This window comes from Lissotriton helveticus, chromosome 1_1 (assembly GCF_964261635.1).
Source record: "Lissotriton helveticus chromosome 1_1, aLisHel1.1, whole genome shotgun sequence".
Taxonomy (NCBI): Eukaryota; Metazoa; Chordata; class Amphibia; order Caudata; family Salamandridae; genus Lissotriton; species Lissotriton helveticus.
In genome coordinates, this window is record NC_136057.1 from 753664678 (window position 1) to 753680754 (window position 16077).

The following is a 16077-nucleotide window of genomic DNA, read 5'->3' on the forward strand; positions in this document are numbered from 1 at the left end:
TACACTCCCTTGTTAACAATTGTTCCGTGGCCCTGCAAAGAAAGGCTCAAACTGAAGGCTATCAGTCTCTTCTCTGGTGAGCAATGCTAACCCAAACACACATCAAAACACAATAGCGCAATTCATTTGCTGTCGGCTAGAGATTCTCATGGTTCCTTCCATAAACAGAACACTAGAACTTGGAAATGCTATTGTGCACTTTAAATATCCTGCTTGCTGATTCACGACAGGGAAAAATGTTTCAAGAGAAATCTGTGGCCATGCAAAGCTTTTTCTCCGGTAATACCCATTTACACTTCTTTACAAAGAGTGCAAACTTGTGATTTGGCCACTTCCATAACATACACACACCTAATGAAACATATTACAAGCAGCTGGTCTAGTTCTGTACCGTGAATTACTAGTTGAGAGGGGCACTTTAGCAAACTGTGAATATATGTATATGGCTGAGTGATGGACTTTTAGCACCTTAAGTATGAACATGTACAACACACTAGACTCGTAATGATGGCTCTTTGTGCCTGAAAACGGTCACATCTACAGATGTAGATATAAATGGATGGCTTGTTATTTTCATATTATATAATAGGGTATCATCAGACAAACACCATTGGTACGTGTATTTTTTATGTTCGGATATTTTGGAACTAGGAAAATCATTCGCTCACAAATCTGGTATGCCAATTTGCCACAAGATGGTGCCAGATCCACATACTACGATTCCGCAGATTCCAACCACTATATATCTCAGGCGAAAATAACTCGCTTTGCCGCTTCCAAAGGATGAGAGCAACTTTTATTTGGCCCTCCGTTTAGAATGCTCTTTCTTTACCTCTGTATTAGCCACATTTCAGCTTCTCAGGTTCGGATAGCGAGACTCAAGGCCACTTTTGTTCGGTTCAGCATTTTCCTTAGCCTTTTGACAGTCCTTTTTCCTTTTAAACTTGTACCTACGAATATCTGAGTTAGGTACTGGTCTGAGATTTTCTCCAATGTTTCTAGCTAAGTTTAAATTAACCTTTCGAGCCACGAAAATGTCTTTTTTTGGGCTGGAAGGGGTGCAGTGCGTGGAGTTTCGTTTCCTACTCTGATCACCCTGATACCTCTGTAGTTTGCTCCCGCGGGTCAGTTACCGTTGCCGTAGAGTAGAAGATCACAGACTTGAATCCAGTCCCTTTGAGTAGACTCGCTGACTGCATGCCTCCCACAATGGTTTGTTTCCAGACATTTGCACAGAGCTGCGCATTTGGGTATCTTCACATGAGGTTCTCGAGGATTCTGTCTCAGACCTGAGTCTGCGTGAGTATGACCATAGGTAGTTTAGTGCGTTTAATCATTCTTTTATATGTATTTGGTTGTAAATCCGTTGTAATGGTTAGTAATGTTTGGCTTGTTAAGGCACTGTAAATGTGCATATAATTCATGTTTTTCGTATTTTATCTGAGTCAGCATTTCCATTTATTTGCTTCGCCAGCTTTAGCGCTAGTCGCGCCCGGTGTGACAATGTGTGTTGGCGCCCCTCCACCCAAGGTGGAGGTAGTGACCGCCTCCACCACGGATTCCCTCACGATGACCCTTAAACAGTACCCCTCAAGTCTTAATAACCACTCTCTTTCAGATGCATTTAATTATTTATATAGCGCCACTCATACCAATGTAGGGTTTTAGAGCACTTTGCGTCACGCACATATTTCACAAAGACAATCAATCATACACTGTAAATCAGCGTATATGAAATGTAACATATGCCAGAGTTCTACAAGGTGTAGGAGTGATTTGTCATCCATACTGCTAGGCAATATAGTTTAAGAGTGCTTGATCTGGAGAAGCACAAACTAAGAATTGAAAACGGAACATCATAGTTAGGTGTTTTCTTTAATAATAGGAATCGATTGCTACCCAAATGAATCCTTTTTGCAACATTAATCTATGCTCTAAGCTATGTTTTGGAGTGTACATGCCGTTCTTTGATGGCAGTTATTAGATCCCTGTTCGATGTCAGGATTTTAAATTATAAACTGCAAGTAACAAAAGGATGTCTCTTAGAAAAACAGAAACGCACTGACCTATTTACATTATATGTACTTGGTGATCTGCATGGTACATGTTCTTTGCAGCAGGCATATTAACCCTTTGTGCTACTGAATGATCGGGCAAAACCTCAGCTAGACAAAAAAAAAATCTTTCTCCAGGAAGAACATTAGTCACTGGAGTTATTTTGACATGTATACTGTTGTCTGGAAGTTGCTTGAGGCAAGGAACGCAGCATCCGGTGATTTCAAAACCTAAAATAAACTTGCAAAATCTCCCTGAATAGAAACTGAGATTAATTAATCTCATGGAGGGTCGCTCAGTGGCGAGTAACTTCCACAGCAAATCAACAACTCACCGGCAAAGAGGCCCAAAGGAGACAAGAGATATTAGTAATCTTGAAAGCGAGATAACAGCGCCATCTCAAATCATGACGCCTCTTTCATGATCACTAATGCATTTAAAAAGCCCCACAAGCCCCTGTATCTGCGCTCCTAATATTGAAAGAAATGCAGCATGTACAGGAACCACTTGCCGATAGCAACCAAGGTTTCAGAGTGTTGTGTATGACATTTTCATAATTTGAGTATAATTATGAGTGACCGTTCAACGACTATGAGTGACACTTTCTCACACGCAAAATCAATCAATGAAGATTATGCTAAGGGCCGGTTAACAGAGGTCCTGAATGAAACAGACCACAGGCCACCCCAAGAAACCAGTCTATCGCCCAATGCCTGCCTTCCCAATCTGACCCTGATTTCTGCCTTTCCCCTTGAGTAATGGAGAGAATTGTCGCCATATTTGGACTTGACACTCTGGACCAGGTACTTTTCTCCAGGTGTAGCAATGCTACACACTTGTTGACTCTTGAAGACGAAGGGGTCTATTTGCGCTAAACGTACACCCACTTGATATAGGCGTTATGCTGTGCTGTGAAGATACAAAAGGGTCCCAAACGCTCCCATGACATTTCTTTTTTACATGTGAAGAAAGGTAAAAGTAATTGTCACCTTCCTTGCTTTTTTGCCTGGGGGCTTCTCCCTGCCCATATGCTTCTCTCCTACCCACTCCACATTTCTTTCCCTCCAAACCCTGCCTTCTGTTTATTTCCTGCAAGCTTGCCCTCCTCTCTTACTCTTTGCTTCTCTTTCCAATCCACACCCTCTGTGTCGTGTTGCTCCACCGACCCTCCTTTTCCCTCGTGTGTTGCTTCTCTGTCCTACCCTGCCCTCTTTGTGGTAGTGGTTCCCCTACCTGAGCCCTTCTTGTTGTCCCCCTGCCTGCACACTACATGTCGTTCCCCCAACCTCCTGTGCTTCCCCAAAAAAACCAAGAAACTGTTGTGCTACTTATTTTGTAATTTACTGATCTAACTCGGTAAATAAAAAAATTTCATATCTGTTTGTAGACGCTCCCATGCATGGTGAGCATGTTTGCAAAATGACAGAACCACAGTGTCACAGCACATTTTGCTTTTTAGGTTTTGTCTAGCATTGCAGCGTGCATGCACTGCTCACTATGTGAGGCATATTGTAGTAGGGTAGGTTTTAGAAGTGGAGTGGAAGCCCCACCCCTTGTTTTCATTGGCTTGCGTCATCGTCCATGCTAATCGCTGGCTTTCGATTAAAAAATAAGGCTCATTAGTCCCTCCCTGTGACCGCCCTGTCTCCTTTTGGGACGGCCCATCGAACTGGATCTTTTACTTGCGGCGTTACACTATCTCCTTTATTAGTGGGTAAGCCCTCTTTTATGTTCATTCTGCTTTCACAAGTGTGCTCGCGCTTCACGGGCGCCATGTACATAACTTAAATAAGCACGGGCGCCGCGTTCATTCTGCTTTTGCAAGGGCGCTCACACTTCATGGGCACCATGTACATAACTTAAGAAAGCATGGGCGCCGCGTTATAGCACAGCGGTTGTTTTTCTTTATTGTCTACTGCTTTATTTATTTATTTTCTTTTTTGGTATTTATTTACTTTTTTTCAGTTTGGCGGCACAAGCGCTTTACCTTTAGCCATGTTAAGCTAAAGCGGGGTGCCACGATTGTTGAAAAAGTAAAGAAATACATTTTGTTTCAATTTGTTTACTTGTGCTACAATCGCAGCACCCATGCTTTATTTTAACATGGTTAAAGGTAAAGCGTGGGTGCAGCGATTGTTAGAAAAGTAAAGAAATAGAAAAAATATTTATTTCTTTACTTTTGCAGCAATGGCGGCAAAGGTAAAGCGCGGGTGCCTGCCGAGATTGTAGCAAAAGTAAACAAATAGAAAAAAAGGCAGCCCACTGTTTTTAGGTCTCGGGCCTAGCGTCACACTGCGTAAGCAGTGTGGGCGGAGCCCGAGATTTTATGACTTCAAAGTGGGGCTTTATTCCGCCTCTCTCTTCCATTGGCTAGCTCCATAAATGGAGGCTAGCCATTGGAAGAGATGGGTGTCTGTTACTCTTTTCCCCGCCTTGACGCGATTCATGGGCGTTTCTGGCTCTTTTTTTAAGTCCCGCCCCTTTTTTCCGTCATGCCATTCTGGGCGTTTTATAACTGATTTCGTTATAGGCTTGATTTACATCTATTTCAGGAGGGGAAATGCACGGGCCGTTTCTGTATGCTTGTCACTGGCAGATGGCGCCTGTCGTGCCGGCATACAGCTCTATGGGCTGTGTGTGTGGAAGACAGGCGGGCCCTGAGTGCAGCAACCGCTGGCCCCGCCCGGACCTCTGACGCTGTGACACCGGGCCCGGCGGAGGAAGCAGCAGCGCCAGGAAGTGACCTGCGGCTCGGTCGGAGAGGTGGTAGCTGCAGGACCCATCGCATCTCGCACATACATACCGCCAGCATGCTGCCCGAAGCCCCGGAGGGCCAGCTCAGCGCCGTCAGCACGGCCCTCTCCGCCGGTACGTGCTGCGTAGTTCTCCCGCCACCCGTTCACCGTGATCTCCCTTTAAAGCTCTGGAGGCGTTCGTTGCCGGTCCCGCGATGCTCCATATATCCCCAAACATTACCTCACCCCCTCTAACTTACTCCCCACTTGTTTGTTTTGCTTGTCTATTGAGCAGACTGCAGCCCTGCAACAGCATCATGAAGTGCGAGTTCTCTAGGAGGTATTTACAGCCCCAGGTAACCCGGCCATTTAGCGCTTCCACGCCGGTTTTCAATGCCTATTGGCGGCTGCTAGTTTACAGTGTTATGCATTTTTTCGTTCTCACAGAACTAAGGCACTACCACCGCTGATATTCCACGGCCCCACATCAGCTGTGTGACGTTATAATTATTACAAGGCATCCCTTGCCCCGCAGGTAATTACATTTCTCCTGTTCTCCCCATGAGTCGGAGTTTCATTCAAGCCGTCTGCTCTGTAGTTTATATGCGTTCTGTTTCTTTTTCCTCTTGCAGACCTTTGTTATCACCAACATCTCAAATTCCCGGCTAGTATCGAGCCCTCCATACGCCCTGCTATAAAGTTGTAGATCTAACAGGAAAATGAATAAGATAAGAACTTACCGATACGCAGCGGCTATGTTTTAATCACCAGGTAAACATCTGATTCATGCTATAGAGAACTCTATATTCGCCTTTGTACTCCATGTGAGGTGTCACTCACCAGATAAATATTCAGAGCTCTCTCCCAACTTTTTCTGTCCCCATGTTAATGCACGCTCGGTCATCATTTTAATTCCCAGAGCAATCTGCAGGCATTTCCACGTGCACAGAATCCTCTTTAACGCCGGCTCCAGCTGCCTTTCTACTCTTCATACACTGACTACATCACACTGCTTGAAACGAGAATTTTATTCTGCAGGTCTGCAACCTTTGTTTTTCGTTGCTAGTCCTTAGACACTACCTCTGGTTGATTTAATTGGATCACACTCCCTAGTCCCTCGGATAAAAAACATGATTTGACACTTGACACTTAACATCTTTATTTTCTCATTTATGCTGTCCTAGTTACAGTACAATTTTAGTAATTTATTTATACAAACTAGAGCGCCCAGAACCACCCAGTAAGCTCCGTCTGCAAGAATATATCAAAATAAATTTCGTCTGTGTGTCACACTAAAATTGGGGAGAGCTAATTTCCAAACAAACCTGGCTACCACTAAGAAAAAATGTCCTGCCATCTTTGCCAGGGTCGGACTGGGATACAAAATAAGCCTGGGCACCAAGATAAGTGTCCCCCATTAGCGAACCAGATAGTTAAAAAGTGACCCACTTGTGCAAATCAGTCAATTATTGTTCTTGTAAAGACAAACTGTATACATGTTTTGCAAGGTTTGAGAGAATGCATACATTTTAGTTTGCTCCAGACAATGCTCGTGGTAATATCAGGAAAATGAACAGTAAAAACCAACCAATCCAGCCATAAAATAGGGCCATGAACTTCTAGAAAACCGGCCCACAAACTAATGTCAGACCAACCCATTTGGACACTGCCTGGTTGCCCTCTAGGCCAGTCCAACCCTGGTCTTTGCCATATTTCTTGGGCAATGCAATGCCACCTTAGTATGTACATCTCTTTTATGAGGTGGAGAAGCTGGGAAGTAACTCTGTCTTCTGTCTTTGTCATCATATCCCTAGTCAGGGCATAGAAGAATGACCTTTCTTCTTACTTGCCACGGTACTTTCCTGCCCATGCCTACTTCCACCGCCCACCTCCTGACATCAGCGTCTCATGTGCTGGCATGGAAGTTACCCTGGCTGCACCCGGCTGGCTGGCAGTGCCACGCTCTCTGCGTCGATGTGTGCGTCGTCCTGCAGACAAAAGGTTTCCCAAATCTGCTTTACAAGTCTGGTGGGCTGTGTTAATTTTATCACTGCAGGGTGGCCAGGCGTCTGTGATTAGCCGGGGCAGTCCGGGTTTTTAACCTTGGATGTTTTATGTAATTATAGGCTACAAATGTCCGTGTTTTCAAAGAAAATTCACTAAGCACGTGGAGAGGATTATCTTGTGGGTTTATCTAGCCCCCTTGTAAGAGAGTAATTTATGTAACGCAGATCACGCTGCTCTCAAACTTGCATTTTACGCCCCCTTAGACTTAGCCTCCCTGTTGCATATGTTCCATGGTTGCGAGTGCATTGGCACCACTCATGTTCCTTTCCGCATTCGACGTAAAGCACTTTTGTGAAAGCGCTACACAAATAACAGATTTTTATTTTAATAAAAACAAAAGCTGCGGTCTGCTTGTTTTATGGTCATGGGAAGCAGGTGCTGTGTGTGTGTGTGTGTGTGGGACTCTGTGTGTGTCTGTGTTTGGGGGTGGCTCTATGTGTGTGGCTCTGTGTGTGGCTCTGTGTGTGGCTCTGTGTGTGTGGGGGGGCTCTGTGTGCGGGGTTGTGGCTGTGTGTGTGGCCGTGGCTGTGTGTGCGTGCGTGGCTGTGGCTGTGTGTGTGTGCGTGGCTCTGTCTGTGTGTGTGTGCGTGGCTCTGTCTCTGTGTGCGTGGCTCTGTCTGTCTGTGTGTGCGTGGCTCTGTCTGTGTGAGTGGCTCTGTCTGTGTGCGTGGCTCTGTCTGTGTGTGTGCGTGGCTCTGTCTGTGTGTGTGCGTGGCTCTGTCTGTCTGTGTGTGTGCGTGGCTCTGTCTGTGTGTGTGCGTGGCTCTGTCTGTGTGTGGCTCTGTCTGTGTGTGTGCGTGGCTCTGTCTGTGTGTGCGTGGCTCTGTCTGTCTGTGTGTGTGTGTGTGCGCGGCTCTGTGTGTGCTCTGTGTCCGCGAATACTCTCTAATGCTCACCTATTGCCATTGTAAATGACAATACCATTTATTTATGTTTTTAAAAAAAATGAAAAAAAATGTCATGAGCAATGCCAATAGCTCTCTCTACCTTTAATAATGCCGAGACCATTGCATTGTAAATGCTTGTTTTTCTTCTATTTGTTTACTCTTGTTTACCTGCAGAGTGTGGCCGCTGGCTCTGCAACGGGTACAGGGGTGGCACTGGGGCGTGGCTTCTTTCACGCCTCAGACGCCCCAGCGCACGGCTCAAAGGCATGATTTCCTTCATGTTTGCCTCTGCAGATCGGGATGTGCTTGTTAATCTTTCTCTTCGTTTCACTGCTAGTTGTGAAATTGTCATGCAGTGCTTGTCATGGCTGCATAGCAAGCATTATCTTCACTATCTAAATAGAGCGCCAGCTGTCTGTTGTCTTGAAATGGTCTCTGCTGGCTCTCACTGTTGTGTTGTGGGTCTAGTGGACTTGCCCACTACGTTTAAGGGGAGTGAGCACGTGGGTAATATGAATGTTTACCCCGTGGGCATCAGGGATTAGTTCAGTCTGGTGTCCAAAGTAAGGGGCTGAATAAAACAGAGATCGCTGTGTGCCAGCCGTGGTCTTTAGTATTTGATAATTATACCATGTCCGTGTCATTTAAATAACACTACGCACTTTGGAGACACAATTATACACTCACTGTGGCACTAGCACTTGCTAGCTCGGCTGGTCCTTGTTTGTTTGAGTGTAAGCATACAAATTCAGTATACTCCCATCTGAAGTCTTATTCCACTGTGCAGAGAACCCTGCAAACAAGCATTTAATTTGGCAAAGTAAATGAGTACTAGGGCCTGCTGGAGTGACATTCTAATAACGGGCATTTGCGATGAAATAGGTCTCGCATTTACGCAAGTTTAAGCTATTGACAATGCCTTTCCGCTATGTTTTAAAACCGAAAACAAAAATGAACCGCATTTTTTCGCGTAAATGCAAGAGCTATTGCACTGCAAATGCTTGTCTTTAGACATGTTGCAAAGCATCGGGATGCTGTACATCATGGCTAAAAATCCTTAGCAAGGTCAAAAGGTCAAAAGGTTCAAAAACCAAGACCTAATGGCTTTGCAAACGCTTTTCTCCTTGGCCACTGCCTGCTCACGAAAAGAAGTTTGATAATAACCACAAGGTGGCAGCAAATTGTTGCATTAGTGAAAAAAACTCTTAACACAGAAAATAATGGTCCAGTTAAAAAAGCGCTAAATTACATTTTCAAGGGTAAATTCCATTCTGGTGCCTCCTGAATTGTTGCCCTCAAAAAGGCAATTTGAAAGTGCGCATATTCCAGAATTAAAATAAATGATGGTATTCCCACTCTGGCAAATGTTATGGAGAGTGGTGAGTTTGAGGGTACACGTGTTGGGTCTACCTGCAGTCCAAAAGCGGGGGTGCCTTTTTTTGGTTCAGGCAATGAAGGCAGGATACCAACTGAGTGGCTAAATTCCTGATTGTGGAAACATAAGCTGTCTGTAATTGTGGCATGCCAGTTTACCCAGCATGCTGTGATCCTAGATAAAGCACATTTTCCTTCTCCTTTGTGTCAACAGTGCTCCTTGCTGTGTAACAGGATAGCTTACTTTCTGCTCCACCTAGATCGCTGCTGCTCCCCCTCAACAAGCAAGTGACAATTTACACGCCACTTGCGTTTTAAAAGTAGTGGCGCAAAAATGGTCTCCGATGTCCAGTGAAGTTTGCGCATGTTTCACACAAGTCACTGTGCAGTTAGGAATAGCATGGGTGCGCACGCGCACCTCACAGGGATTACTGGTTGTGATATCTGACCCTGAACCGCTGTCTGCGTGATCTCAACAGATGCTGCGCTATAAAATCACAGAAGTGCATCCAGTCACTGTACAGCCTCATTCCAGTCCTATTCCTCTTCTGGAACAGACACACCCTCAGAGACTCCATTGTGTTTCCAGCTCAGATTCTGATGAAAGCTTGCCACCAACCAGATATGATGATGGTGGAGATGAGGATGATTTACACCCGACCTCCCCCCATTATGACTCACGGAAGGCAAGTGGGCTTGATACTTCCTTTGATACAGGGTTGAACTCCCCATTTAGCCTTCCAATGGAATAGAGTGCGTTATTTGCAATGGTAATCTGACGTGCAGCTGAGGTATTCGACCTACAACAACCCTCCATTGAGATTGAGACAAATTTCTTTCTGAAGATCTTGCAGTCCTTGCTCCTGTTCAATAAGACCCTGAGTAATACGTTAATGGGTACCTAGTCAAAGCCCTGTTCTTGCCTTCCGCAAGAAGGTGGCTAGACTTCACAGTCCGCTGCCTGGTGACCCAGGTTTCCTCACAAGAGTCCCTAATTCTGAAAGTCTAATAGTTCAGGCTTCAATTAGCAAGATGAACTTCCAACTCCTTCACCACAGTTCGCTCAGAGAGAAAAGTTTGGAAAATAAATGTTCTCTTTGTCCAGCCTGCCATTGCGCTCAGTCATCACAGTTTGTTTGTTTAGCAGATTTACTCACCCTCTCGGACATCTCCAGCGAGATCTTGAAGGTGGTCCCTAAAGACTTTAGGGCATCACTGGCTCAAACCAATTTGGATTGTCAAGATGCAGCCAAATACATGATTCGTGCTGGCCTTGATACCACTGATTGCCTGAGTAGGGCTGTTGGCATAAGTGTGGTGCTCTGCTGCCATGTGTGGAAACACTGCACAGGATTCTCTGGATATGTATGGGCTTCTCTCATGGACATGCCTTTTGATGGATTACAATGGGTAAAAAAAGCAGACTCTGCTTTAGATGCCTTAAGGAAAATAGGGCCACAGTATGCTCTTTGTAGCTCTTGACAGCTGCCAAACAGTTTCTTCATCAGTTTTGGAGTCTATTCTAAGTGAATGGTGTATAGGCAATCACAGTATCCCCAACCTCTGCTGCAGTAACCCCAGTTCTTTCGAGGCTGGGAATGAGGATCTGGTACACAATGTGCAGGATCAAGGGCACCGGATGTATGACGTTACAACGCATACCTTTACAACGCATACCTTTACAACGCGGTTTTTACCACGCATACCTTTACAACGCATATCGCTTAGAGGTGCTGGATAGTGGTAAGTATAATTTTCTATTCCAACTCCAGTCCCCGTGGACACTAGGGAAGGTGTTGGATAGAAAATTAAACTTATTCCCTATCCTAGAGCGCCCCCCAGTGCAATGCGTTGTAATGGTTTGCGTTGTAATGCCAGCGTTGTAATGGTATTGCGTGGTAAAAAATGCGTGGTAAAGGTTGTATACCAGGGCACCAGTCTTCTCAGTCCATTTCCCCTGCAGCAACAGCCGCAAAGCCGCTTTAGCTTGCCATTAGTGGAGCACAACCACCCCATGGAAGGCAGAATCTAGCAATTTCTCCTAGAGTGGCGTCCCTTCAAATTGTTTGTTTCTGCTCCTCTGAATACCCCCTTCCCCCCAATCAGAGCGAATCTCAGGGGTACACCTACCCAGTCTATTGCAGGAGGTATAAGATTCGCTTTCCAAAGGAGCCATCAAGAGGGTTCAGAAATAGGGGAGAGTTGATACTCTGGATTGCCTCACTTTTCCTTTACTGAAGAAGAATTGAGGGCTTCAGACTATCATAGATATTTGTCCTTTAAATGCCTTCCTATATAAAGGCTAATTCAAAATGCTCACGCTGGCCTAGATTCTTTCTGCCTTGTATCCGGATGACTCGATGGGAGCCTGGATCTGCAGGTCACTTATTTTCATATCTATCTAGCAATCCACAGACGATACCTTCGGCTCAAGGTATACCATTATCATTTCCAGTTTATCATGCTCCCTTTCGGCCTCATCAGTGCTCCTCAGGTGTTCATGAAAGTGATGGAGGTGGTCTCCACCTATCTTCAGGGGCCAGGGAACCAGTCTTCCCCATCCTCGATGACTGGATTGCCACAGTCAGTCGTAGACCACCTCCAAACGACGGCAAACCTCTTGACATTGTTGGGATTCACAACGAATTAGCCAAAGTCACACCTGACTCCTTTGCAAAGGCTTCCTATTACTGAATCTGTTCTGGATATGAGAGAGTTCAGGGTTTTCCCACCTTTTCAAAAAGTCCAAGACATTCAGGCAATGAGAGCAGCTCCAGTACTTGGCCTGTTAGCCTCCTGCATCCTACTTGTCAACTACACCAGGAGGCATATGCGTGCTCTGCAGTGGAATCTGAAGTCCCTGTGGACCGAGCACCGGGGAAACCTTTTAGATGCCATCCAGGTTTCGGAGGTGACTGTACATGATCTGCAGTGGTGGCTGTTCGACCACAATTAAACTAGCGGCAGACCTCTTTCCCTTTCCCCAGCTAGACCTGACGATGGCTGTGGATGCATCTCTACTGGGTTGAGAAGGTCATCTGCAGGAGATAGGGATCAGACAATTCTGGTGTCTGGAGGAAACCTAGCTACATGTCAATCGGTTGGAGTTGTGGCCATTCATCTGGCGTTGAAGGCCTTTTCACCATCCATCAAATGCAGACTGGTACAATACCTCACGGACTTCACCCCTGCCATGCAACAGGTGGTTGTATAAAACACAGGAGCAAAAACCCATCAACCACGTTGGGATTTGGGTGGATAATCGGAATAAACATATAGTATCCCAACTGGTATTATTGAAAGACAATTAGAATTGATATGTAATAAACATTATCAGCAAGGAAATAAGGAGACTCATTGAATATTTCAAAGGTGCTCATGGCATCACACTTAGCTCAAAAAGGTAGGGCAAAATACAGTTGTAGCAGCACTGTAGGTAAACTAATAATACAACCCTAATTGTACTTGGTGCTCAAGATGTGCATGTGAAGAACAAGGTGGCGACGCAAGTGACAATGTGATCAGCATAAACGGCGCATATTGAGTGGTGCTTAGATATATGCAGTGAGTAAATGAAACTATGTGGCTCCAGATTAATTGTGGGGCTTGGGTTCTAATTTAGGTTGATTGTAGTTAGGATGAACCACATTGTGGGCTGCGCCTCTTATTGCGCTGAGTGGTCGACGGCGTTTCGATCCGCATTATTTGGGATCATCTTCAGGACTGGGTTGAAGTGAAAACGGTGCTGTCGGAATTAATAATTTCAGTGGTAATCCAGGGGAACAAAACGCGATCTCGTTCTCGTGAATGCGAGATCACCGTGCCTGTACGCTGGGTCGTTCAGGGCTGAGTGCTGGGGTGCCGTTGGTCACGATCTCACATCCGATCCAGGCAGTGAGGAGGGGTTGGAGAATCAATCTCACATTGCAGTAAGCAGCGAGCGCGTGTCCAAGCGAATCATTCGCTCGGACAGATGCCCATCCGTGCCCATGGCACAAATCTTATCCATTAGGGGATTGATCATGGATTAGTATCACATGATGTCATCCATTATTAATTGAGAGAGCTTCCTGTGGCAAATCGAAGACCAGAGTACTGTCGTAGCAGACCGCACCAGATTCCAAGTCCTATGGCCCTCTTGTCTTTCAAAGGTGCAGGATGCCCACTTGAGTTATTGCATCACTCCTCCCACATCTTGGACAGTGCATTATTTATGTTAGATGGAACCTAAGCAGGTATTTTGCTTATATTTTAGTAGTTTTAGCAGACAAGTTTTATTGAGTCCGCGATGGAAATCTGACGAGATTCTTGGTATTTTACAATAATCAGCAGAGTATATGCCTTTATTTGGGGGGACTTTTGATTAGCTCCAAATCAGAGATGTAGTCCCTCTGACAGATAACCAATCCACTCACTCCTGCTCATCTTGTTTCAAGGCCACATGTAAAGGTCCTCCTAAAGATGATTTAGGCTTCAGATTTGACTCTGACAATGGGATTGTTGATATTCTCTGAGCATTCACTATCTCCAGCAGATAGGGGATTGCATACATTTAGGGCCACATAAGCAACATAATTTAGGGAGGCTAGTTAACTATTTGTCACATTTAGACAGGAGGCCACCACTGTCTCAACTCAGATTCAAGAGTTAGAATAGGTGAGGAAACGTATTCAGGACTTTCACCACCTGCAAGGGGGATGCTTCTTGGTACTTTGTGCAAAGGTTATGAATCTAGAACAAATTCGCAAAGCGAAAGAACACCACTGCTTATATCTGAGAAACGTTTTACAGCTTCAGTTTTGTTACAAATATACTTTTGGCCCACTCACCTTCAGAAAGAGATGCACATTATTTTCACATTCTTCACCTACTGAAGAAAAGGTGCTGCCTAAAAAGAATTGAAAGATGTAGTGTACAGCCTTGTGACTTTCTAGATGTCATCATAGGAGAGTTTCAATATATCCTCCCCTTCGATTGGACACTCTATTTTTACAAAAATGTATAAAAACACATTTTTAAATTGATTCCTGATCCAACCAGTAGATAACAGCATAAATCAGTGCACATTAATCTTTAAATGATATTACGTTGCAGAAATGTATTACAGGTAAGTGACCATTTTCCTTTATTATGTTGGTCTTTAGAGCACACAGCTTACACAGTGTCTTCAACTGACATTGAGTGTTGTTTTTGTTTTGTAGTTTAATACCTGGGCTTTTCCAGAGAAATTTACATACACATTATACCCGATTACCTTTCCTTCGGAGAATGCTGCAGAATGGAAAAAGCTATTTAAACCTTGTGCATCACAAAGGTTATTTCTACCGGTAAGATATCTTTTGTAACTTCTTTAACTAAGGCCATATTGTCCTAAAAGTCAAATTCTTCATTATTAATAATAATTTTTTTAGGTTTATGGATACATACCGGATATAAAAAATCAGATGGGAGGTTTATTTGGGGTATGTGATGGTCAGCTTGTGTTTGCTTTTCAGACTAGGGGATGCTCAGTTTAGCAGTGCATTCTTGTTGTCTGCAGCTATAATTCTAAGTTTTTTCAATCTATCAAATACTCCCTAACTACTGTGTATCACCATGCTAAATCATGGGACTTCTAGACGTTCTGAAATTGGTCCTGTAGAAGGGCTTGAGAGTTTCTCACAAACATATTATTTTCTATTAATGTACACATTCCCTGCAGTGTGCCATGTACAGGAAGTCTGCAACTATACAATTTCCAGTTTTCCTATTTATTTCAGTGATGGTTACATCTTGCATTATACTACATTCATTACATACATTATGTTAAGTTATGTTATCCAGCATTTACAGCGCACGGTTACTCGGAAGGGTCCCGCTGCGAAAGCCAGTTTACAGGAGAACAGGAGGCGAGGGCCGAGGCTGGTTGATTAGTTGAAAAGCAAGGCTTTAACTGCTTTTTAAACAGCCTAAGATCGTGGATGTTCCGAAGCTCGTAGGGGAGGGCATTCCAGGCCTTGGCCGCTTTGAAAGAGAGAGAGCTACCTCCCGTTCTAGCAAGGTGGTAGCGAGGGATAACAGCAAGGCATTGCCCAGAGGAGCGGAGATGTCTGTGGGGCACATAGAAATCAAAGCGTCTCCTGAGGTACACTGTACACTGTGCACACTAGTGAGAGCCTTGAACAGAACGCGCTGAGCCACCGGAAGCCAATGCAGATCCCTGAGAAGTTGCTTAGTGCTAGACCTCCCAGAGATGCCCAGTAGCGCTCTGGGGGCCGCATTCTGGACAGTCTAAAGCTTTTTTAACTGATAGTCATGAAGGCCAATGTATAACGCATTGTCGAAGTCTAAACGCAAAAGAATAAGAGCGCGGGTCACCATTTCCTTTGCGGCATTAGGCAGCAATGGCAGAAATTTCTTGAGTTGTTTCAGAGTGCCGAAGCACACTCCGACCAATTTTTTAATCTGCGGTAGGAAACAGAGGTCCTCACTGAACCGTATCCCCAAGTTTTTTACTGGGCTCCCCATTGTCTTGGACATGGGGTAACCCTCGGGCCAAAGGGCATCCCTAAAATGCGGCGGGAAAGACCCGCAGAGGAGTACCTTGGACTTAACCTCATTGCATTTGAGTTGGGCCTGCGCTAGCCATTTAAAGACTTCAGCAAGACACGTTTTAGCTAAATCAGGGTGTAAATCAGTTTTCTTCCACGTATAGAGAAGCTGGGTTTCATCAGCGTACGCTATGATCTTAGCAACCAGCTCCTCTGCCAGATAGATTAGCGGCGTCACATAAACATTAAAATAAGGGGGCTCAGGGTGGAGCCCTGGGGGCCCCCGTGGTCACGGTTCTCGGTGTAGAAGAGCAGGGAGGCAGCCACACTTGCTGCGTTCTGTTCTCCAAGAAGGATTCAATCCAATTCCACACCAAGCCAGAGATTCTGATATTGGACAAACGGGCCAGAAGTTGGCGATGAGGTACC

The 16077-nt window shown here is 44.9% G+C and overlaps 1 protein-coding gene across 4 annotated transcripts in view; it reads left to right on the plus strand.

Annotated features, from left to right (window-relative positions):
- Positions 1-16077, plus strand: part of GXYLT1 (glucoside xylosyltransferase 1) — a 128240-nt gene that overhangs the window by 79265 nt on the left and 32898 nt on the right. For all 4 annotated transcript variants that reach the window (XM_078674297.1, XM_078674296.1, XM_078674295.1 and 1 more), the window contains one exon: positions 14320-14445. In XM_078674297.1, coding sequence (XP_078530423.1) covers positions 14320-14445 — 126 coding nt within the window. The remainder of the gene's footprint in view (positions 1-14319; positions 14446-16077) is intronic.